At 39.4% G+C, this 25,909-nt stretch overlaps 3 protein-coding genes across 3 annotated transcripts in view; 2 read left to right on the top strand and 1 right to left on the bottom strand.

The window, feature by feature from the left end:
- Nucleotides 1-6,178, bottom strand: part of LOC105700264 (guanine nucleotide-releasing factor 2) — a 64,278-nt gene extending 58,100 nt beyond the window's left edge. Inside the window, exon 1 of the mRNA XM_012426670.2 lies at nt 6,007-6,178. Coding sequence (XP_012282093.1) covers nt 6,007-6,043 — 37 coding nt within the window. The 5' untranslated portion in view covers nt 6,044-6,178. The remainder of the gene's footprint in view (nt 1-6,006) is intronic.
- A 70-nt stretch (nt 6,179-6,248) lies between these two features.
- LOC105700683 (leucine-rich repeat-containing protein 57) lies at nt 6,249-8,947 on the top strand. The gene is made up of 2 exons (XM_012426803.2): nt 6,249-6,863; nt 7,573-8,947. Exon 2 carries the CDS (start codon nt 7,690-7,692, stop codon nt 8,404-8,406), a length of 717 nt encoding a protein of 238 aa, XP_012282226.1. The 5' UTR covers nt 6,249-6,863; nt 7,573-7,689; the 3' UTR covers nt 8,407-8,947.
- Nucleotides 8,948-11,277: 2,330 nt separating this feature from the next.
- On the top strand, nt 11,278-24,187 carry LOC105704251 (polycomb protein Pcl). The gene is made up of 10 exons (XM_012433314.2): nt 11,278-11,562; nt 12,826-12,968; nt 13,271-13,471; nt 13,559-13,744; nt 13,941-14,113; nt 14,187-14,382; nt 14,498-14,739; nt 14,845-15,033; nt 15,105-15,327; nt 15,403-24,187. Exons 2-10 carry the CDS (start codon nt 12,837-12,839, stop codon nt 16,330-16,332), a joined length of 2,472 nt encoding a protein of 823 aa, XP_012288737.1. The 5' UTR covers nt 11,278-11,562; nt 12,826-12,836; the 3' UTR covers nt 16,333-24,187.
- The last annotated feature ends 1,722 nt before the right edge of the window (nt 24,188-25,909 follow it).

Here is a 25,909-nt window from a genome sequence, read left to right as displayed (position 1 = left end):
AAGCACGAAAAACAGGAGCATAGCACCAGATAGCACAAATCCCAGATAAATGGATCAGGTCCAAATCGGTTGAACCATTCGCAAAAAAAAGGGGGGAAAAAAAAGAATAGTACTTTGCTTCCACGAGTCCTAGGAACGATCGGTGTACGAAAAAGCCGACATACGCGTAAATAATCGTGGCCAGATATCACAGACCTTGCAGCGGGCTTGGCCCAACGACTCGGAGACACGACAAACACCCCGAGAGTCAAAACGGCTGTATATTCATGAGCCCTAACTCGACGTTCCAAGGGGCGCCCTAAGCCATACGTGTTTCTGGCACGATCTTCAGCCGATCGGCACGAGAGCCTGTAGCTCTCCACCCACGGAGGAGAATTTGCATGCATATTGCACCGATGTCAGGCGGAAGTGCGAGCCCGGGTGGTGATTTGCAAGAATCGCGAGGGTTGTTGTATAGGAGCAGCCGTAAAGGCGAGTACTCATTGCGGTGACCTCCGGGCGTGAAGCTGTACGGCTCCGGATGTTACCGATTGGAGCAGCTGAATGTCAAGTTCGGTCCAAGTACTCGAGCTTTTCCAATTTAACCCATTCGTCCTGTCAGCTCCTTTCCTAATCTGAAAAGAGGTCCTGGAAATATGAGTTAATTAAATGTGCTCGTTATAGCATAATGAATAACGAAGCGTAAAGATGATTTTGTAATTATCAAGAGAACATGATTAGGGTAATCTTGCTCTTCTGAATCTTTAAAGGAATACGACAATTGTCTTTGCCGTGGGTAAGATTACATTTTTAACCAGCTGACTCCCGACCTTTGGCGCAACTCTCGACCTACAGGTGGGAATTTGCATGCATATTGCAACGACGCCAGACGGAAGTGCAAGCTTCTCTGCGACGTGAAAGAATTGCGGAAGCTTCTCGTGCCGTCGAGCCTATAAAGGTAAATATCCAGAATACCATGTACAAACAGTAGACTGTTCTGTGCATGGATGTGCGGTTTGGGAAAGCTAAACGCGAAGTTAAAGGCTTTCAACGCTTCCCAAAAGAAATCTCACTTAAAAGCCGTTCGCCCACAAATCTCAAAACGAGAACGACTTATCGTCTCTCGTTTGCTCGCAAGTACGAAATGGAAAACCTAAAAATGCTGGAAGGAACGTAATGAATAAAGATAGCAAAGCCAGTACAATGGATACAATGGGCAACGATATGGGAGAAGGCAGAATAGAATTTCGTAACGTTTCCCTCTCGCCCTTATCGCTTCCTTTTTGGGCAACCCTCCCTCTTCCTCCGTTCGCCGGGAAGCTGTCGCTTTTCTTCTCTTATGGGAGATCCCTTTTGAAGACTCGTATGCGACCTTTGCGTAGGTCACATGTGGACGTACCAAACTAACCATCGTCGACCCCGTCAACCAGGGCACCCTGGGATTATTTAATGAGTTCGCTTTTGAAAGGCCTCTGTACTGTGCCGTGTACGAGGGCAGGGTGAGCCTTCGCAAACACCTCGAGAAAAATTATTGACCATGTTCCCGTGAAACGCGATGGCGAACGCGCCACGAGTTTTGCCGCGACACTGCGAAAGAAAAACAAACGGCTTTGTACGGTGAGACGTCGTTCTGGAAATTCAGTGACCATATAGATGATCATATACATGACCCCTAGGCTGGGAAACGAGATTTCTCGATTCTGTCGCCGATTTGGTCCCTACGTTTCCGAATAGGCTTTAGCTTTGATTAGCTGTGCCGTCCCGCTACAAACACGAGGGGAGACGGTACGTATATACCAAATGATAACGTCAAATAGGGTGAAAACGTTACGCGAATCGCACCATTGTCTGGAAACGACTCTATCCTGTTAATGAACTGAAACAATTGTGGAAACAGATGCTTATCTTATGGGGAATAGCATCGTTATGTGTCCGTAATTATGAAAGTGGTCTACGTGAAAAATCTAAATGCAATTAATTTATCCAATATTTTGTGTTGGTATTCAATTAAAATTCAATAATGTGAAGTTAGTTTTTTTTTTTAACAAAAATATGACTTAAGCCACTTTCATATTTATTGGCACGTACATATGTTGCAGGGTAATATTGGATTTAACCATTGAAGTAACGATGATTTAGACCTAGAGGATTTTCTTGAGTACACGGAACAAGTATTTGTAATTGCTGCCCATAATGAATTGTACTCGTGAAATCTTCGAGGATAATGTATTTTACTGAAATTACGAGGATGCTTTCTCTTTGTAGAAGTTTCTATGTTTGTAGAAAAGCTGCGTCGATTTTCATCCTACGGACTGCTGCACGGTTTTAATTAAGATACACCTTTTCTCTGACATTTATGCTCCTATTAGTCATCACAGTGAGGGGAATGCATATTTAATGGATCTAAGTATTTCCATAATGTGTCGGGGCACAATTAGTTTTCCGGTTCTTTCAGTTCAAGTGTGCACGTTGCCACGATTACAAGATCAGACGACTCCAACCGAGACAAATTAATATGCGGTTTAACAAGAGTTCTTACTGTTTCACCTTCTTGTGCCTTTCATGATGAAACAAGACTGCAAATTCATGTTTAAGACGAGATGTAAATTTCGCAATGGAATATATTTAAAATTAATATATATTTTTTCAAATTTAACAAATACAGTTCACATTAATACCAGGTCAGATAGGCCGGTGCCCTTTTCGTACTAGAGGCAATTTTCGTTTTTAAAAATACTTTTTTAGTAGGAATTCGCATTAAAATCGATTGCAATTATTTTTCAATATTTATAAGGAAAAATAAAAGACATTAAAAATAGCTAAGGTGTGACTTCATGCCCCAATCGGTTAAAGTTTCTTATTTAAATTTGTTCATCATAAATACTCGAACTTTCATTAATTAAAAATAACACTAACACCCAGTAACACGTTACATCCGTTGCGAGAGCGCCTCTGAACGAGGTAGTCGCCTTTATTTGAAAAAAAGAAGATTTTTCCGAAATCCGAAAGTTACAAAACAAGTCGACGCTTATTCGATGTGACGCGTGCACACAATGGAAGCGTGCACCATGATTTCAGCCGCCGACAAATCAACTTGAATTAAACGCAATTACCCAGAACGGATGATGCGGGGTACCAGTTGGTGCTGAGCTACCCGGACAAATTGATCGAACCGCCGCTTTTATTTCAATCCATCTTCATAGGCCGCGCGGTCCTCTTTCGAGCGTGTCGCGCTCCAATATTCTTTTTTCTCTTTCCCATTGAAAACGCGGCAAACTGCATCTGTTATTCACCCGTCCATCCATTCTTCTATTCTTTTACAAGATTCGGTGCTTCGACGGTAGGTACCCAAAGCCGAAATACCTTCTTTTCGTTTTCGCCTTTCATTCAGAAGTACGTTTTTCATAACAGGAAATGTATGGAAGAAACTTAATTATTAAAGGTCCGCTGGGTCCAAAAAGCATTGAAACTGGGTCGCTAACGTGACGGTAATGGAGCTCTACGAAACATTCGTACACGGCGGAGTAAAAACTTTCATGTGCCTGTAATTCACGTGACCGTACCAAATTGTAAAGAATAAAACTGAAGAGCGGGTCGACTTAAAGAGCGCAACAGGCTGAGTTAGGAAAGAATGTTGATTGGTGAATAGAAATTCTCGGAATCATGCTAGTCTATTACTTTGATTACGAAAGATCGCAATTATCATTATATATAGAAATTAAAAAATTATACTTAGTACCAGCGACCCTCTTTTTCAAAAGACATTTCGAAATTGAGACTAGAGGCATGAGAAACTAAATATACCGTCGTATAATGCAAGACCCAGAAAAATTGTTACTCATTTGTATGCATTGTTTAACGTCCATCCCTTCCCTATTTCAAATCGGATATGATAAGTCATCGATAGTATAATAATCTTCCCGGTTATGTTAGTTTGAAATTTCATCTTTCATTTTTATAGAACTCTGTATGGGAAGGCACGAATGCATATATGCATGTGATTGCTATTGAAAGATCTACACGTATGATTGAACATCATACCGCGACCCGGGAAATTTATGACATTGGATACTCGTATACATACGTGAAAAATCATTCACATAGTCTCAGCAATTTGCCAACCTTTTACTGCCCAGCGATATAAAGAAAGGAAAAGGGACTATAAAAAGGAACGATAGCGGAAACTAAACACGTTTCATCGTAGGGTGAGAATTGCGAGTGGAAAACTTCCATCTATATGCACCTTTCACATTCGCCTCTCCGGCATTCAATGCTTCTACCGTCACGTACAAAATCGTCCATGCTAATTCCCGTGATTTCACTGACTCTCCGAACACGTTCTTCATACAAAGGCCTTTGGCATCGTAGAAATAGAAAGAAACTTACGTGGAACGAGATACTTCATTTTCCTTCCGTTCTTCGATCTGTACCTCAAAATCCGATTAGCAGCAAGGTACACATCAAGCGCGAAACTTGCACTGTACTTTTCCCAGGAATTTCTTTCGTACTCCATTCTTCAATTCAGATATCGAAACTCAACTGCACCCTGCTCGTTTTACTGAACAATTTCCATAGATCATTTATCAGACTTAACGCGAAAATAGCCGATGACAAATTGCCGATGAAAAAAGGTGACGCGGAACAATCGAACACGGGGAGAGGTAGAAACGAAACGTTTTGTCAGAGAGTACGAATCGTGGAAGTAAAACTCGTGACCCGTGCAGCTGCGAGACGCACATTCACACGCCCCGGAGTGTGCACGCGCGACTTATTGTCACGTACGAAACACGAGGTTAGCGTTGCGACGTTAAGTCGACGGCAAATGTGCGAAAGATACGCGATCACTAAAACCTTTCGGAGAAGGGAAAATATAAGTATCGTGCGATAACATCGCTATTGAGATTACAAGTGCCAGCCAGTCGTTGAAGATCGCTCGCGGAAGGACGTTATTACACGAGGCATATTTTCATTTTTAATGCACGAAGCTCGCCACGACACCAATCGCCTCTGTAAACAACGCATTTAGTTCAAGCGTTAAAGTTACATTAAGTAAATCATCAAATATTGTAAGGTCAATATACACGTATTAAATAATGAAATAGGTCGTGTGGTTTTTTCTTGCAGCGCACTCTACAGAAAACTGCGCAAACTTTTTTGAATACCTGATAACACGTGTTGTCTATTAAATACCGCAATGTATCTATTTTAACGTTCTGATAAAAACTAATGCCTTGTCGTAAGAGTTTAAATCTTCAATATTTGAACTTATCGGAACGACTAGCCTCCACGGGGCATGATTTATAGTTATGGGCGGAGAGATAAGGGATAACAATGTACGAGGACAGACATGAACGGGAAGACAATGAAACATGCCAATAGCCAAGAATCTCGTCTGGTTCAGACAGTGCTAATTCTGCATCATTATCTTCACTTTGTTATCCGTGAAATTACTCGAGAGGGAAAACTTAGCAGAGGACTATAAATTTCCAGTCCGTGATATCGATCATTAATAAGTATCTGGATTTCTAAATATTCCCAAACGGGACCCCAAAACAGGTTTGTATTCGCATCCCCATAACGGGTTCCCCTCAAGTCTGGTTACACCCGCGTATTGCGGGGCATCGTGACAGGATCTCGAGCTCCACACCCTGTCTAGGTTGGGTTCAAAATCGATGTTAAATCGCGCGTGTCCCTTGGCGATTTCGGCGCGAAGAATAAGTCTCGAAGGAGGGCCTCGTAATTGCAGGCGGCTCCGCATAGTTTTTGACGTTTCGCGTCCGGTACGGTATCCGGGCGCTCCCGCGAAGACGCCTTACGAGACGCCACCCGGGTAAAAAGGTCTAAGAATACCACGCCAAGCGGTAATAAATGTCGGAGTGGACGGGAATATTTTCGGGGATAAAAAATGCGAACGAAGCGGGAGCTGTCGGCGCGAAGGAGCACGCGTCGGCTCCGAAAGGCGCGACGGTTTCGGTGGTGCCCGTAAGAGCGGGGTAACCCTACGTGTATACGAGGCGTCGCACTCACCCCCATGGCACTTCTCCGATTTGGGTGTCGCCGCCATGGCCGTCGTATCTGGGCTGATGGTCACTCTTGGTCACTATCTCACCATTTTGACGAGCAACCGCCGCTCGAGGTACCGTCCAGTCGCGATTTAAATCTAATGTAAACCCGATGTGGTGCACCGCTACATTTTCGTTTGTCAACCATCTTCGCTCGAGTGGCTGCTCCGCGCGCCGCCATCTTGCGGCGAATGCCCGAACCGCCGCGCGGCTAATGGCGGACGCCGTGTCATTCCCGTGACATTTCCTCGCCTCGCGAACGACTCGTACCGAAACCGGAGGACCCTCTCATTGAACTCGAATTCACCAAGTGTCTCGCTGTCTCTACGAGTGGTTCACTGGAGTACGTCGCTAGCAAGGATCCGTGATATTGCCTGGGACAGAGCTCGAAGTGAATCTCCAAGTGACGGCGCGAGCCGACGACCGATGCGCGCCAGTACACTGAGCCCCAAAAGTTTCGGTGACAACGCGCCGCGCGTACAGTCCGACTCGACAACACGAAACTCACCACTCGACCGCACCAACGCTTCTTAGCTTGAGTTCTTTGGAGAGTACTTGGCTCAAGGATACGCGATAATTGACGGTACTTCTTTTAGTGCCGGGGAACTTTTCTAGTCTCATGCCAGCCATCCCCCCTCGTTGCTTTGGGCACGGTTATCTGAGCAGATGATAAAAGAGAATTTCACCTAATAACGTCGGTGAGCTCGAAACAATTGAATCACCGGCCTTGGTGTCAATTTAGACATTAATGTAACTGTACTTGTTTACTGCTAAGAGAGGGGAAAACCCTGAATGTACCTGTTTATTTAAAAAGAATTTAAGGTAAGTTGGGCCATTCATTTTATGTTGAATGATTATATTGGAGCTAGGAACAATTTACATTTCTTTTTTCATGTACTGTAACTTGTGATCAGAAGAAAATAGAACCACTTTTGTAAAGATTTTACAAGTTAATTACAATAGGAAATTTGAATGACCAGGATATATGTAAATCGGAAATAGTTATTACCTCGCATAATCAATGAGGAAAAATCTTCATTCTGAAAATTTGTTACATATCGATCCAAATCTTGTTTTTGTCTCTCGACTAGCAGGTTTATTTATTTCTTTGAAGTTACTCTGAATTTACGTTTCGGTCCTTCGCGCGGGTCCTCTTCAGAAGTATATACTTAATATATTCATTCAAATACTCCTCAGAAGAAATGAAATAAAAAAAAACTGCTTAAGAGTAGTATTAAGAGTAGTATTAAGTATTGTATCAATACTAGAACGAAAAGTAATAAATTAGACTGTTAGAAGTTTTTACAAATTCATTTGTAATTTCAATAATGTTTAAAAATATCAAAGAACTAAACACGATTATATTTTATTTATCTACAAGTAAACACTATTCTAGCAGATAAGATCGATTTACGGATGTTCATAATATTTCAAACATTTCCAATGATGAAAATATTGTTTTTTTTTAATAAGAGGAACTAGCTCGAACTAAAAAAATTTGTTAAATTCCGTAACGAATGCTTTATTACAGAAAATGCCGGCGTTTCATGAAATAATCAGAGAGGTTCTACTATCTCAAAACGCAGATTGAGAAATCAATTTAATTAGTTTGAAACGAACGAGAAAGCCTAGAAAGGATTTGCTTACGATGGGGAATTCTGGTCTGAAGCAACACTACGAGACGGCGAAGAAGACCGGTGTGTTAAACCTATCCCAAAGGAAACTAGATGAGTTTCCACCGAACATCCGTGTCCTAGCGCCTCTTCTACGCACATTGGACTTCTCTGAGAACAAGTTTACAAAATTACCGAACGATGTCGGCGATTTCACTCTCCTGAAACACTTAAATATAAGTCAGAATAAGATATCTTCTTTGCCAGATGCGCTGGGAAATTTAGCTAAACTCGAAACGCTAAATGCGAGCTCTAATCATATAACAACTTTGCCATCCACCCTGTCCAAACTGGCGCATCTTAAGCAAGTGAATTTATCTGATAATCAAATTAGCGAATTCCCTTTAATGTTCTGTAACTTGAAACACCTAGACGTCCTAGACCTTTCGAGAAACAAGTTATCTGCGATTCCTCACGGGGTTTCCTCACTTTGCGTGGCCGAGTTGAATCTTAATCAGAATCAAATCTCGACCATGTCAGATCAACTGGCCGACTGTCCAAAACTTAAGACCCTTAGGCTCGAAGAAAATTGCCTTCAAATTAATGCTATTCCAGTAAAGATTCTAAAAGACTCAAAAATCTCTGTTTTAATATTAGAGGGTAACTTGTTCGAAATGAAGCAATTCGTCGAACTCGAAGGGTACGAACAATATATGGAGAGATACACGGCGGTCAAAAAGAAAATGTTTTAAAATGTAGTCTGGCTGTGTGATAAAATCGAAATATGAATTTCATAAGTGGTTGGATTGAATACTTCACGTTGGGCGATTTACGAGTTAATCGTTATTTATTGTTAGTACTATACGTTGTAGAAATGTATTATTTCACTTAAGATGAGCTCGACGCAATGTTACAGTGAGGTATTCAATTCTGCATATTCTTTTTTCTTTAAATCCTTGTGATTACGGATTGAATGTTTATGTTGATACCTACACATTATATCTTTGAAATTTCACAAGACATTGGACCTATAAACGAAATTACAAATTTTTCATGCACAGATGGTAGCCAGTAATTAACAAATACGGTGAATAATTTAAATCGAAATGGAGAGATTGCGAAGTGTATTTACATTGATTTGTTTATGTATTTACAGATGAATGTAATCCTTAAAATAAGGCATGATACCTATGGCGAATCAATTTGATTGTAAATCTTACCGCCTTCTTGCAAATAATGTATCTTTTGTTTTCAAAGCTGCCATAATAAAACCATCAATACTTTGTAATGTAATTATTTCTTTTACTTCAATGTATAGATTACATGGGTGTAAATTGAAGTATATTGAACTCACTACTTGTCGCACATGTTATGAAAATTAACTTCACTTTCATACTAGGAGAATTGGTAACAACCAAATCAATATCAAGCCGAACTCTAAAAATATACGTTTTACGTGTTTGCTTATTTACTGTAAGAATACTTGCAGAACTGACTGTATTCGATTTTGTAAATTGTAATAAAGTATGTATTTTTTATGTCAACCCTGTCTCCTCCTATTCACTCTTCATATTTAGATACATGAACAATGAATTCAACAAATGAATGATGAATAGAATAATTTTGGAGATCGAATTTCCTAGTTAAAATCCATATTGTTCGACGATGTATGCGGCTTGCCCACATTTTCATTTGTTAAGAATAATAATTGCGAATACAACTACTAATGTGGTACCTTCCGGTAAACTTAGAGGTATTATTCAAGTAGTGTTTAATTTGCAAATGAACCATTGATTCCGTGATATAAGGATTATATGATAAAAACGTGTCTTCTCGATGTACTGTTTTTCATTGTCAGTGAAATTTATAACTTATTATCATAAAAATACAAAAATATCAGACAATTGATGAAATAGTTAAACTATATTATCAAAGTATATCACACGTTAATATGCTCGTAATTATAAAAATGGGGTATAATTTTTTTTATTTATTAAAAAGCAACCCTCGCATTATTCTAATTTAAATACATGTGACACAAAATATGGGATAAATTAACTTTTTTGTTTTTAGCTTAAATCACTTTCATATTTACGAGCGCATTTGAGGGTGCAGGCGTACATATGTGAATCATTTCAATACAGAACCCTATTTTCATGCATTCTTGATTTTTACATTTATGAAAATGTAGTATTTAGGGTTGTGAAAGCATCTGTTGTATAACATGATCAGGCGTAATTTATATTTCTAATTTTGTTCGTGCATAACACGCCTTCGATTCGGTCATTTCATTGATCGAAACTAGTACTGTGATGTACTTAGTTTACAAAATGATTGAAATAAATTACGCGAAAACGCAATAAAGTTTAAATGTCTAGAAATTAAATATCTATCATTTAAACGCTTTCAACCGTCGGCATCCATTTATTTCAATTTATACTTTATACAAGTAAATCAAGTTAATCCCACCCTCATCAATAATCTCTCATACTACTAGACTGTGAACCGATCGGAGACGTTCATGTACACTAGTGGGAGGAAGCTGATGGCGGATGGATTAGCATAGATTCGCTATTCATAAAAAGAAAAAGAAAAAACAAAAAGAGAAAGAACAAGAAGCCGTTCCCTCCCGAAGGGACACAATCGCTTTCGCCGAAAGGGGCCTCGTCCTAAATTCAGGGTAATGTCCGGTGAACAATACAATTTCAAGTGATCGTCATAAATTTATGTGGTGTAGAAGTCAGAGATGGACGATATAATTTATAGGTTTAAAAGTCCATGCAAAGGGTCTTCGGAAGGTAAACAAAATAGAAGTCCAAACTGTTTAACACCGAAGAGTATACCGTGCCGCGGAAGATGTACTGCGTCAATCATTGAATAACTTATTAAAGAGATATTAACACCATTTAAGCTAATATTTTTACATAATTCTTTTTTCCACAACTACTTAAATATGTGATAACTTTCAGTTTTCAGATCGACATATTACCAATTGTTTATGTTGGTTTTTCGTTGTGGAAGGGGGTGGGCGGGAGATGACCAGGTTCGTATTCTTTATTTGAGAAACCCTGTTCATGTTAATTATGTTTGCATTTATAATTTGAATACTGCATCAACGAGTCGTTCATACCTTCATATTTAACAAAAATTCTTTATATCGCGAAAAGAATAACTTTTGATCAAGCGAATTTTAAGTTACTTTCGATACGAAAATAAACACGTTAAAAATCTCATGCATATTCAATTCCCAGTCCTTCTCAGAGAGTGTTCAGTATAGAGGGGTGTTGGTAAATATTCAGTTAAATATAAGAAAGAAGGTTACAACGATTGGGAGCCCTAAATACCTTCCTACTACACATATTACGCGTACCATTAGTTCGGCGTATTAACGCAAATCCGTCAATTAGGGAATATCGATTCCTCGTCGTCTCATCGAGTCTGGCGTTTCTCCCTGGAGACTCGGTTCGCCCCGGGCAGCCGAGGCTCCGGAGAACTCCGGGCGCCATTTTGAGCTCTGCCGTTCCTGAGCGCGGCCAGCGGCCGACGGTCGCACTACGGGACAGCTCGCTCGACTCGCGTAGTGTCCAGCAAGTGTTTCCTCGAAGATGGCGGACGCAGCCCATTCGAATTTGCAAGAGACACAATGAAGATGCGCCGATTCTCGATGAGAAGAGTGCGAATCTGAGTGCTCGTGCCAACCTGGACGGCGCTTGATGGGTGACCGTTCGGCGGCGGCGACCGGGACCCGTGAACCGTGCCGAGTAGACCGGTGTTCGAGGCCAAAGAGCTAGACTTTGCCGCGCGCGAGTGTCTCGGTAGCCGTGGCGGGGCCCCATAGTCGTGAATGGCTGACGACTCGGAAGATGAGGGATAACAATCGGGCGTGATTCCCTGGACGGGACTCTAAGGTACGTCTCCAAAGATCGGGGCCTCGGCTCGTCGACCAAGTCCTTTTTTTCGAGGAATCGTCGACGCCGCCAGGACCTCGAATTCCCTCCCTGTCTCTCGCGATCCGTCTGCCTGCGATTGATTGGGTGTGGGGGTTGTGTACGTCTCCTTGATCGGAACGCGGGGTGCGCCACGGGTTTTTCAAGATCGAGCGTTATTTTATTTTTCGCGGACGAAATTACCAGGTACCCTGGGAATTCCGTCAACGTTACCGACCTCCTCCTTCGGTCTCCTGCCAACTCTTTAGGGCGGTTATCAAGGACTGGTTTTTAATGAGATGCCGATCATATGGTCGCAACTTCCCTTGGCGGATCTCTCCACGCTGATTCACGGCTTCGGAGAGTGCCTACTTTATCGACTAAAAATGTCCAAGCGTTTCCTAGGAAATTCGGACCTGTCGAAGTCGTCCGAACCGCGCTGTTCGGACCTGGATCGTGCCTAACGGATCGCCCCTCTGGAAGGGCTGCCATTATTTCGCACGAACCTCCTTGTACGCTCGGTACATTCTATCCCACGATCGTGCGATTTTCCCTCGATTCTTACAGTTTTCAAGAAGAAGGTTAGAAATATCGCCGAACGTCGCAAGTTTTCATTGAAGGTCTAGGCAAGTTGTCTTAAGATTGAGTTCATTATGTATATTGCAGATTGATAGGGATGATTCTTGGAGTTTTTTTTTCTGGAGCCTTTTGCAAGTTGTCAAGAAACTGTGCAAATAACAGAATTCATGTTTAAATGATAAAATCATGTTTCAGAGAGCAGGACCTTTTCAGGTGGTTAATTTTTGAGGTTAATTTCTAAATTTCTCTGTTATCCATTTCTTTGCATATAGTATATCTTGTTGGTTAAAAAGGATTTGCTTATCATTTTCAGTAGACAGTTTTGATGCCATCCTTGAGAGAAAATCCTAAAAATCAATCCATGGTTTAATAACAAACGTATGGTTATGAGAAAGGATTTCTGTGTTGTTGCCCTGTTCTATTAGGATGTTAATATTATAGTTCTATTACCGTTGACAGAATTTCCATAGACCCGTTATTTATTAGAACATCTTATGTTACAAAACCGTTTCAAGTATTCCCACTATTGTTATTTTGAGTATTATATGTTATAATGTAAGGGTTTTTAGTTATGCCGAGATATATGTTACATATATATGTACCTTACACATGAATCTACATACTTTTCCAAATGCCCTAAATAGGTGGAACTTTTTCTGTCTGTAGACAACTTCAAAATGTCGGAGCCTGAGGGGAGTCCGGCTGTGCCGGACAGCACAACGAAGGAACAACGTCTTGGCTTCTCTCATGGTGAAGATGTTCTACTTCAACATAAGGATGGGAAATATTATCTTGGAACCATAGTGGAGGTAAAGGATACAGCATGGCTCATGTAATAAGAATTCAGTTTGTTTGTAACGATATTGTAAAATCTTTGAGGTAATTTAAGTTCATTTTTGTGTTTGAAGTTTCATTTCTTTGTACTTTTTCTCGTTAAAACATTTACTATGATGCTGTCAAATTTAATTCATTAGCGTTCTATACATTTTTATTATTCATTATCTCAAAGACTTTAACAAACCATTTGTACAATTACTGAATTGGAATAGCCAATTACGTCTTCTGTTCTCATTATAAATTCATAGAATTCATAAAATTCATACATGTTCAGGTGGATTTAGCAAGAGAAAAATGTCTCGTCAAATTCTTGGACAACACATCTTCCTGGTCATCGATAAAAGAGCTGACAAAGCTGGCAATGCCAGAGTCCAATGTCATGTGCGTGTTGTGTAAGAAATCACAGCCCAAGACTGACAATGACATTATCGTGTGTGACAAGTGCAGTCGTGGCTATCATCAGTTGTGTCACCAGGTATCTACAATATCCCAATTTTCAATTTTACCTAATTTTTGTACTTAATCCAAACATTTTAAATAAAAGTATTAACTCTTGTTTTAGCCTCAAATAGCAAAGGATGGAAATGAAACATATTGGATGTGTAAAAGATGTGTAGACACTCAGCTGAGAAATCGGGATCCAGGAGAACCTAAAAAATCAATGGTTAAGGCAAATATCAGGAGGGTTTGCAGCGGCAGAGATCAGCCTCAGCCACCTCCAGACGACATGACAAAATTACCATATGATGTAAGTGTTTCATGATTTTTTGTCCTTCAAAATTGAATGGAAAATTTTTATTATATCAAACAAACCGGAACCTTTTCTTATATCCAAAAATCTAATCTGTATCATACATTGATATATCGTGTGTACACGTTTCATATATTCCATTTAATCATACTTTTATCCCCATAAGTTAAAAAGTGAATATTATTATTTATAGCCTGTTATGTTGAGTTGGGATGCACACCACCGAGTTAATGCGGAACAAATCTACTGTTATTGTGGGCTTAATGGAGAATGGTATACACAAATGTTACAGTGTGCCCGTTGTAAACAGTGGTTCCATGAAAAGTGCGTAAGTTGCTTGACGTATCCACTGTACAGTGGTGACAGGTAAGTGCTGTTTGTACAGATCAGTCACTTTTTCAGAGGGTAATTCATGTTAATATGAATGTTATGTCTGTAGGTTTTATGTGTTCGTTTGTTCAACGTGCAATTACGGTAAAGAATTTGTGCGACGCCTGGAATTGAAATGGGTAGATTTGGTGCACCTGATGTTGTACAATCTTACCGTTTATAATGCTAAAAAGTATTATGATTTGGACACCGTTATCGTACCATATGCAAATGACAATTGGAATAATTTGCAGTTACCTCCTAGAGTAAGTACATTTCGTGTAATTCGATTCATGTTCTGTACATTTAATACACGGCTATATTTACTGCTATAGATCTCGAAAACAAAATATTTTTAAGAGATAAAGTATTTTTTTACAGATCCGTGATGTCAGCGCGCAGATACGCAGGGAATCCATACTTGCAATACTAACGAACAACAGGAATAGATTTAAGTGTGGTAGAGAAATAAAAAAGCGAACAACAATATGGGGTCTTCGAGTTAGATTGCCACCGCCATGTCCCATCGTCAATCTTCCTGCAACTGGTCCTGTAGATGATTCTGTTCTACAGCAGTGTTGGGGTGCTAATAAAAGACTGCAATATCTTCCTCCACCCAGCGGGTTAGTCAATTTCTTTGTTATTAAAAATTGTATTCCCTTCTTGTTTAATATTTGTTATTAAGTAAGTTTGTAATATTTCAGTATTTTCGTTTATTATGATTTTAGGCCTGTAGCATGTATATTAGAAAGTACAAAACAATTGAATGCATTGAAACAAAGACCAGCAGAAAATTTGGAAATTCCTGTAAATCCGTCAGACCTTGTAATGAGAGGAACGATTTATCAGAACTCGGAAGCAGAGCACAGTTCCTGTCCAAGCCCTCCCAATCAAGCTACTCAGTCATTACGAGACAGGTAGGTATTATCTGCAAAGTTAATGTTAATGCATGTGAAGAAAGGAACTGAAAAGTGTCTTTTAATATTAGGTACAGTGGAGGAGGTTTTGTGAAGAAATCTTTTCCATTTCCCAAACTTAGTTTACAAAGAAGAAGAAGACTCATGGTATTAGGTAGTTCTCGAGAGAGAATGTTGCGAAAACATAAAAAAAGAGAAAAGGGCTGTGCTGATAACTCTGCATCCAAGTTGCAAGGAGTTAGAGAAGCAAGGTACAGGAAAGCTAGAAAACTCCTGAAAAATGCAATTGCAAAGGTATGGTTTAGTTCATTGTATATGAATGTTTTGTTTATTAATAATTTTGTTCAATAATTTTTTTTGTTCTTGTAGAGTAAATCTCGAACTTCGGAGGCATCGGATTTACCTCCGACACCTCCGACTTCCGTCTCTGGTCCTCCGACCCCACCTGCTACGACCTCGGTAATGTCAGAACTTTCGGTACCTAGTTCTGTTGATTTAATGCATCCGCTGCCTCCCTCGACACCTGCGGACACGAGTGGCGACGAGACTAGTTCACGAGGAACGCTTGATTCCTTCATACCACCTCCAAAAGACTTTGAAGGAAAGAATAATCCCTTCAGAAATCTCAGTGACTTATTAGGTACTCCTTCAGGACCTGGGCAAGGAAGTTCCAGTACCCCTCTGCCTTACAATCAGTGTCCAATAACACTGCCACTACCGCTGACACCGGTTATATCACAGCCACCATTAGTGAGGCCGGCGAAACGTCAGCTCTCAGAGAAGGACATTATCGTAGATAGAAACGGACAGGTGAAACGCCGAAGACAGCATCGTAGAGGTCGTCCATCGCAGCAACAGCAGCAGCAACAACAATTTCAACCTACCGCGAGTAAAACCGCGGCTATTCTGCCCGCGCGCAACAACGAAGTGAAGAGTGAGTTTGTGAGAAATCTGAGAAGTTCGTTCAACGGTACATCCAACAGTGCTAGCAGTCAAATAGGTAACTGCGTCAATTACGCTTTGAATGGAAGGAGACTGCGTCAACGTCAAAGTAGTGACAAACCAACGCCCCCGGACCCTCAGCAGAAGAAAGGCAGTGTACCCTCGTCACCAAAATGTTCTCCGATGAAGCAAAATGCTCCGGACATATCGATGGATGATCTCAAATCGTCAGTGAATATCTACTTTGGGGCTGCGAACCGAATAGCCGCGGGTGAGAAGTTCGTTGTTAGAGCAAAGCGATTAGGTCCAAATGGCCAAACGCAGTACCTCATCGAGTGGGAGGGACCTAACACCTAACGGTAAAAAATCGTTCCACGATATCTTTGTAATTTAATAGGGTATTGCTATTCAGCATCGAGTTCGAGAAAGAAGGACCAGCTGCCAATCTCTTCTTTGTGTCCGATAATGGGTGATAAAATGATCCCGAGCCACATACACTGCCGTTTATTAGATTTGCATACCTACGTACGATTAACATGACTTTATCGATCGGTGTGTGATGTCTGAATGTTTTTGTAAATTGAAACGTTATTTGGCAATGTCTTTTGAATATTGATATTTTATTAGGTCAAAAAAAGTCCTAAAGGATATCGATAATGAATCAGATTGAAACTATTCATCGCTGGTCGATGAATTTACTTACGTATATTTTTAAGGAATGAACACTGATTTAATGACTCCACTCGTTCGATGTGTCGTGAAATTCTCGATCTCAAAATATCAATTAATACTTGAAGAAACGTGTTCATTTAATTAAATGGCTTTGTATTTAAAAGGTGTTCTTTAATTAAGAATTCAACATGCACATGCCATGTCGAGCATGGTGTTCAATTTGTTTAAAGGTCATCGTACGTTTATTTCCATTTTATCGCGTGTTTCAATGTGATTTAATTTTAATCAGTATACGTACTTTATGATGTATAAAATCAATCAAAATTGACTTTTGCCAGGTGTAAAGTAGAATAACGCAATAGTCTCAAGAACGTCAGTGAATGTGGGCCACGTTAGATAAAAAAAACGTATTAAACGAAAGTTCTGTGTTTGATTAGAGGTTGGTCGGCCGCTTCAAATGTATTGTAAGAAAGTTAAGGTGAAGTGGTGGAATGAATAGTATTCGTGATTCTCGGCTAAGCGCTGCAGATGACTGTTCCTCCCGCTTAAGCTAACATACCAGCGAACGTAAATAGTTAGATGTAAAAACAAAAGCAGACTAGACCTCCAGAGGTTATTTTTCAATACGATTGTAGAGTTAGACTCCGGCTTATGCAACATTGTCTTCTTAGGCTTCTAAAGAATTAGTTTAAGATTTCATGAAACTTATTATTACGATTAAGTCCAATACTTCGTATTTCTTGATTATTCTTGATTTAGATCAATTTTTCTGATACCTTTGGCAAATTTAATTCTACTTTTCTATCAATATTTCTATAGTGGCTCGTGCCCTGAAACCAAATTAAAATTTATAACCGAATAAATATAACCGAAATGTGAAAATGTGTTTTATAGCCTGAGAAGATAATGATGCAGCTGTAGCATTGCTCACTACTATACAAGACTAAAAAAGTAACTACATATTTATACCATCTAAAATTGGAAAGAAATACTTTTAATAATGGCGTGTTTAAATGATCAAAGTTGTCTGCAGTTGTAAAATTTATTGATTTGAAACCATTGTTTGACATTTGATCTCGTGTTTACTTATATTGCATCTAAGAATGCAATTTTGTTCAGCACTGTTTTCAAGGATTAAGTAACATTAAATAACAAATTATGAGCTTTATAGACATTAAATTGAAACATTTTTTTTATATATTGATAAATGATCAATTTTTGTCTAATATTTAACACATTATAATTGGGATTAACCCTCACCAGTAGCATAATCAATTTACCTGCATAAAACTTTTGATCAAAGCTCGTTGATTGAAGGATTATAATGAAAAGTGGTAATGATTAAAAGTATTAACATGCATGAAGTCAATGAAAAAAAAAGAGATTGGGAGGGGTTAGTTGTAGAATTCAATTGGCACACTTATCACGTTTAAAATATTTACAATATACATACAGTGCTACAATAATTTTTACGTCAGTTGAATCTTAAATAATAAACTTATCACAATGAGTTTACTGTTCTCATTAAAAAGTACTTTTTCGATGTATTTTTGCACATGACTGAAAATGTGGAAAAAATTGAATATTCAAAAAGTTTGCATTTCTCTATATTATGACTGCCGGAAGTTAAGCATGATTCAAATTAAATGATTTAGGTTGTATTAATGGTTGTATTCGTAGGTTACTTAAAATTATCCATATCATTCATGAATACTTACATTCAGTATAGTGTATAAGGAGCTGGTTTTTGTTAGTGATTTCCATAGTTGTAAGTTTTTTCTTTTCATTTTTTTTTTTTTATTACTGTCGGTCGGATATGCATACTTGCAATTCGTTATCGAAATAGATTACACATTTACAGGGGTTCAAAACATAGATTGCTTCCTAAATGGTTTTCTTCAAAAATGGTTAATTAAATTTATAACGAAATTATTTAATTAACTTAATTTATTCAGTATGTCATAGTTGTCAGTTGTTCATCTGAAATTTATGAGTTATGAACATGGGAATTTCTTTTTAAAAAACCGGATTGAGTGATAACCAAACATTTGAAAAGTGTGTGCATGTCCTATGTTCGTTCCGTGTTAAATTTTTCAGCTTGTAATGTGTTAAAGATTCTAGTTTGTCCCATTATTATTGCAGCATTAGAATTGGAATAACTTTCAGTGATACATATAATTCAATGCCCATATATTAAAGGAAGGTGATAGTGTAAACATTCGAATAGATTGATTGGAAACGAGGGATTAAACACCTTCCTTATCAAGTGGATGACTTATGGAAAACAATTTCTTTTAGTTTTTTTTTTCGGACTACAATTTAATAACCATTTCATTGCATGTCTTAAGATGTTGAAATCCTTGTTGGAAGTAGACCCTTGTAATACATTTCTATATTCTACGTCAACGAGATTAAGCCGTAAATTGCGACATAATGCATGATTTTTTATGACAATTTAACATTTGTTTCAATTTGTTCTCCAGTGAATGGCATTTTTTTAAGGACAGAATGTTTAAATTAAATATCAGATTTTAACTGTGCAAACTGTTAGTATAGGTTAATATGTCTGCTTTATTAGGATGAAATCCATACATAATTACGAGAAATGCAACACAGCTATTTTGGATAAACGGTTAAGTTTTTAACGTAATTCCTGTTCTCAAGAAATGTGAATCTATGGTACCATTTTTTCACTTAATCTTTCAATTTGCAAGCTATTAATAACAGCCGCAGAACTGCAGATGTTCTTGAAACTTGACCTTCAAAGTATAGGAGCTTATTAGGAAAATATGATGGTTTCGATGTGTAATGAAGCCTATGAAATTATGCGGAAAATTAATTTTAAATAGTACTCGACGAGCGGCGTAATGTTGATACCACGACGAAATGGGAGACTAGCATGACAATTTTCATATTTCAGCATAAGTTTGCATTTGTTTTCACATCCAGAAATGAAGCAATACTTATATACAACAAAAATTTTCCGTGCAAGATTTGTTTAATAGCCTAATTTCTTCTGGTGCGCGAAATTTAAATTATGGAACCTTTTAATCAGTCGAACTTATTTAGTTACATGTTATAAAAGTGTGTGTACACTGATGGACATGAATGCCTATCCATCATGCATTGGCATACCGTATGTGCAGGGAAGGCATTCATGTCCACCACTGTACTTCCTTAATAATGCGCGGCGCAAATTTGCTGGTCGCTTTATGCTTAGATAAATGTACCTAAAATAGGTATATCTTAAGATCTATTTATTTGTATCGAAAATTATGCAACGTGTTTTGCATTTCAGTAACTATAGTGCGGTCTACCATTATTTTCAATATAGTGCACTGATTACAACGTTCATTTTTATTGAAATAAAATCACTAAAATATCAATTTAAAATATCCATACCTGCAATCAATACGGTTAGATGACAATCGTTAAAACAACCTTGAAAAATGTATTTACTGTTTGGTTGATTAAAGTATTACGGGCTACAGGGTATACATACCTGTTTTCGCTAAAAATGGCAAACAATATTTTTCGTGGTGTTAGTTATTTGCTGTACTGATATTTATGAGTTTGTCTGCCGTCTGGTAATTTAAATTAAGCCGAATTGACAGCGTTTATTGACATTCGTGATTCTAAGGGCTCCTGCCCTCGGTAAACAGTCGATAACAAACATTTTTGCAGTAACATGTGACCGCATGCCTGACAAGCTGTTAAATATTTGAACCCGATCGTTGGGTCTGCCTTCAATGGAAAAATGGATCATGTCCCATTTCATTTGTCAAATTATCTTCTTAGTCCTCTGTGTGCAGTGTCCGATAAGAATTCATATATATATTGCCGCTGATACTTTTTTTTATTTATCTGATTGGATGTAGTTTGCGGGAGTCGAAGCTGAAATTTTGTTGGTTCGTGGGTTTAAAAATAAAAGCATAGTATACTGCGTCGTTTCTTTGACCAATTGATATGTATGTACACAAAAGATACCGTGTAAACTGATACTGAAACGTTAATATGTCAGTCTGTACTTCAGTCCTTGACGATTATCAGCAAAACCCATTTTGCCAAAAAATATGTCTAATTAAACTCAAAATAGATAATTCCTTAACAAGGTAATTAGTGGTCTGTTTCCACACTTTATTACCTATTACTTTCCTTAGCATTAAATCTCAATTAAGAAAGATCGCACTATAGCGTTTAGGCAATATCGTTTCATGTTTTGCGAAACATAGGTAATAATAGGAACGAAGACAAGAACTGGACACTGCCAAATTTCTTATTTATATTTACATTGAATTTTAGGCTTCGTTATATGAATGTTCACTATAAGCGCAAAGGAGTCTCCGATTTACGTTCCTAGACTTACGATTCTAGCGTGACTTGTGATCTACCGTTGGAAGTGCGCACCAAACTTATTGAAGATGTTTTAAGGAGGTACAATAGAATCTTACGTCAAATTTCTTACAAAGTATGTGCTCATAAAGATTAATGAATTTTAGAGGTTTGTCGATGTAGTCTCTTTAATACTGCTCCTTGGAACATCAACGTAATTCAGAGCTACCTCGAAGGAACTGTAGAGGCTTCGTTGTCATTAGTTTACACGTTTGCGAAATTATACATAAAATAGAAACATATCATTAATGGACGTTGCTTAGTGAAGATAACGTTGCCGCTGGGCCTCGAGTTTAAATGTAATCGCGTTACTTTCTTGCATTACCGCCAAATCATTGACTTCTTCTGTATACTTGTTAATTGCAGTGGAACGGTAACCGATGATCGGTATAATTGAATGTCGAAGCGCTCTGTTCCATCTGAGAATGTACTCTGCTACGTCGCGTTCCTTCCGTAGTCCACTTCTAAAGTGACCAGAGAAAATTAGATAATCGCGTGGCGAGTTAAATAAATTGCAAAAGGTCGTAGTGTGCTAAGCGCACAGTTAGCCATTTTTGTCGGAACGAACGAGGAATTAGGTGAAAATGAAAAAAATTACTGCCAGTATCATATGTACATATTCCTTTTCGTAAGATATCTATAAATATAAATATAGATTCGTCGGTTATACATAGGTATGCATACATGTATGTTTGTAAGGCTACTCGTGGGTCTAAATGAGAGATCGTTGCGAATGTTAGGAAACGCATGTTTTGAAATTAAGATGGCTGTCTCAAGTTATGAAAAGTCTTCAAGCGCTGAACCTGCTATTATTTATTGGTAATAAAATCTGTCAAACATTCTTGTTTAAGGCTCGGCTATATGCATCCGGTATATATTTTCGAGAGAAATTTCACTGTGTTCTTTTCAATGTATATGTGATTTAGATTAATACTTTTATGACGGTAATATTGACTAGGTATAATAAATTTCAAAGAAATAACATGTTTTCTTTCCTGTCTAGTTCGGCATTAAAAAATGGAACAAACATGTTACCTGTTTAAAAATGTGTTAAAGCGCTATTAACAACTAATAACAATTTTCACGAATAAATACTTGTTTCTTCCCGTGAGAAAGTTTTAAACGCCAGTCATTGCTTATAAAACTAGAGAGTTAAGATTAATTTTATTTGACTTATTTATAGATTCGAGCACTAATTCACAACAAAGTGGATGAAATCAATGGAAACGGGAAATGAAACGTCAATTTTCACGTACTACGGTCAACTCTTTCCCCTATAACGTTTGAAGATTTTTTCTAGCCTGAGAAACATTCTATCGATGAAGCATCGCGCGTTCGGGCCTGAACCATTTGCACTTTTCCAGTTGTATCCTCCGATGCAGTCGCGAATCGCATTTGCACGTGTAAACCCAAACCAGAGGGAGAATTGGTCGCAACCTCGATATCCCGTCTACTGTCATATAATTCCTAGTATCGCATTTTTGTCCGCCCCGTTGTCGTTAATTCACAGCCGGATGATCCGGTGACAAGTGTCCATAGTGAGTAAGGTAAAAAAATTCGTAAATGGCTAAAGAAAATGTGAGTCGGTTCGCGAGTTGCCATCTGCCAGTGTTCGTATTATGACGAGTTGAGGTAATGTCGTAAAAAAAGCGGCGCAACGAGAGCTCGATTCTCGGAGTTTCGGGCGATCCGACTTGACTCGCCCTGCTTTTGTCAGTCGTAGACACCCGCCTAGGGGGGAAATGCGGATATTTTCTTGTAAATACACACGTCGATGTCCGAGGTCCTCGCCTCCTTTCGCGGCTCCTGGGAGCCGGCCGAGGCAACGCGAGGACGTCCGGTACCAAAAAGGGAAGAGAAGCGTTACACTATTACTCTGTAAATAAATGAATCCCCGGTACCCGGAGGAAGGAATGCAACTATTGCCATACGTCTTGATTACTCGATTGTATCTACGATATTTTTCTGCACACATTACCACAGCGAATCTTTACTTTCGTTGGACTTAATTGAGAAGTAAGGTAGCTTTACGGTCGGAGAAGTCTTCGAGGGTCCACCGAAAGAGTTGCGCCGTCCGCTCTACGACCGTCTCTTGTGTCAATCGCTCGCATAAGTTGGCAGTTCGCGGTCGCTAAAGCGATGTAGATACATTTCTTTGAGTCGATCCATCCCATCGATCTATTTCCAAAATTCGGAGGGCTGTCTGCGGAGACGGCGCGACGCGAAAGTACGGGTGGAGAATCGAGCGCTCGCCGTTTCTACTAAAGATCAATTAACAGTAGGGAAAAAAAAAAGAAAATGTACTTGTAACATTCGCGCGGGTGATCCCACGAACGGGGAATCACCGTACAAGAGTAGCCGTTTCATTCGTTGGAATTGTAATCGAACGAAATGTACAAAGTCGTTGCGGTCGCTTGTCGGGCGCTCCGAGAGCCCGGTCTCGTCGGCAGGTTGGGCGTTTTCATTGAAGGCCAGACGGTCCCTGGACTTAGAAGAAAATAGGAACGCTTTAGTACATTTCAAAGAACTAGGGATACTGGCGACGGAGCGTTCGACGACGAGCAGACATTCGTCTCGGTTAAGTTGTACCTCTCGCGAGGAATTCGGAATTCTCGCGACGCGTCAGCCCATTTTTAGTCCGATATACGCGACGAGTTGAAAGTGCAACGTGGTCGGATGCTCGTGGTTAGATCCTTGGGTGGTACCTTGGATCTTCCAACCGACCAGCTAGTTGGCACTTATGTTTATATAATTTTATTTACGTTTATGGCATAAGATTAGTCGAGGTGTGGTCGATTCGTCGAGCGACCTGACTCCGAGTCGGACGGACGAAACTGCTCGTAAGGTCCTGTACTTGGATCGACGTTAATTCAGGAACTCTCCGGAAGGTTGCTCGCTACGGTATCACCCCACCTTGACCGTCGTTGTTTTACTCAGCTTTTGTAAAGAGAGACTGATACATAGAACCCGTCGATTATTTCATTTCGCAATTCGGATTTCATTCTTCTCATCGTTAATTCAGCTCTCATGGCTGACGTCACGGCGTAGAGTGAATCGAGCCTGTCCGACTACGTCGGTTAATTAGAAGGCTCGGCAACAAGTAAACTGCCCTTGTAAAAAGAGAATATTAATAAATTGCATTACGTGTAGACCCTCAATATGTTGTTTTCACTTTCACCGGACTCCTTATCTTCCGGCGTAACGTTAATTTTTCTTGTTCATTAAAATATTACATGTAAACGATTTCTGTATTTCCTGCTATTCGTGGGGTTTGTAGAGGTAAGTACTGTGGAATACGTTCGAGTTGTGCTTCTACCCTGAACGGAAAAATCACTTTTCATTTCCAAAATAATCTTCGATTCCTTGCAATGAACAATCAAGTCAGGGTTAAGTTAGTGTTAGGACGAAATCGTAAACCAGATTGTATTTGAGTGAGATAGTCATTTCCGTTCAGCGTTCTTTCTCCATGACTAAAACAGAATGTTGAATCGGTGGCGTTGGGATTGGATATGGATGTCTTCTTGGAGGGTGGATGGGAGGATGCCTGTATCATTTGCGGATAAAATAAATAAGGTAAGTGAAGGGTAAAGTCAAAGAGGGCATCACGAGTGTTCTTCTCTTACCTTCAAAAGCGAGCAGTGTCGGTAAGCGTAGGTAGGAATTGGAAAACTGGATAATCGTCAAAAATGTCTAATACATAGTTGATTAATAAATTTGAAAATTGGTTACGTTTATTGGTTACTATTATACGGGAAGGGTACCTAATCGGACGATTTTAATTGGCTGCGTAACAGGTGTCAGGTATCGGTCGGGAGAAGGGACGGTACGGTAAATTCTAATCCCCACCACCTGTTAAGCAGCCAATTAAAAACGTCCGATTAGGCTCCCTTCTCGTATCATCCTCGGGACCAGGATTCCAAAAGTCTCTTCGAACCAGTGGCGAAGAAGACGCCGAAGACTGGGGACGCTCTCTCTACCCACCAGGAGGGATCACCAACTTCGACGAAGATCCCGCGTTTAATATAAGCGCCGTTCTCGTGTACAGAGACCACTGAAATCAACTAAGATTTTCTTTTGATGTGTTTCGGTAGATTTTGCAGACGTGGATTATATTCACGTTTTTAGAGTCTGCAGCCGTTGGCGTTGCACAGTGTGTCGCAGCTGTGCTGCGACCTGTGAGGTTGTGCGATTTTGACATTCGTTTCGTGGCACACGCTTCCCCTTGGCGGCCGACAAGGTGAAGCGTGCATTGCGGGCGGTCCTGGGTCGTACGGTCGCCTGAACCATTAACAATTGCTTTTGTATCGAAAATAGACCCTTCTGGCAGAGTTTTTTTTTTACATCCTCTGTGTTAGCTTGGTGAAGGTGGTCTCTCGCGTAGGTTAATTAACTGTAAAATCAAGTGTGTAAGTTAGTTTTAAGGACATTTCTTCCCGCGGGAAAAAAATGAAGAAAATCCCATCGTGACATCTCGAAGTCTCGTGACGGAGAGGTGACAGGATGGGTGTCTAGGTTGACGTTTTAGTGCTCCTAGTCGGGCCTCATTGAGCGGCAACCTCCTCGTGGTGGGCCTGGGGAATCGATGGTTCGAGTTGCACGGAAATTGCAAGAGAAGCATCGATTCGCGAATGGCTGCTCGGTTAACCAATTTTCAAATTTATTAATCAACTATGTACTAGATATTTTTGACATGATCGTCAAAAATGTCTAATACATAGTTGATTAATAAATTTCAAAATTGGTATGATCGTCAAAAATGTCTAATGCATAGTTAATTAATCAATTTCAAAATTGGTGTGATCGTCAAAAATGTCTAATACATAGTTGATTAATAAATGTCAAAATTGGTATGATCGTCAGAAATGTCTAA

The sequence above is a fragment of the Orussus abietinus genome, unplaced genomic scaffold, assembly GCF_000612105.2.
Source record: "Orussus abietinus isolate OABI.00-Male unplaced genomic scaffold, Oabi_2.0 scaffold356, whole genome shotgun sequence".
NCBI lineage: Eukaryota > Metazoa > Arthropoda > Insecta > Hymenoptera > Orussidae > Orussus > Orussus abietinus.
This window is presented reverse-complemented; position numbering and strand designations above follow the sequence as displayed.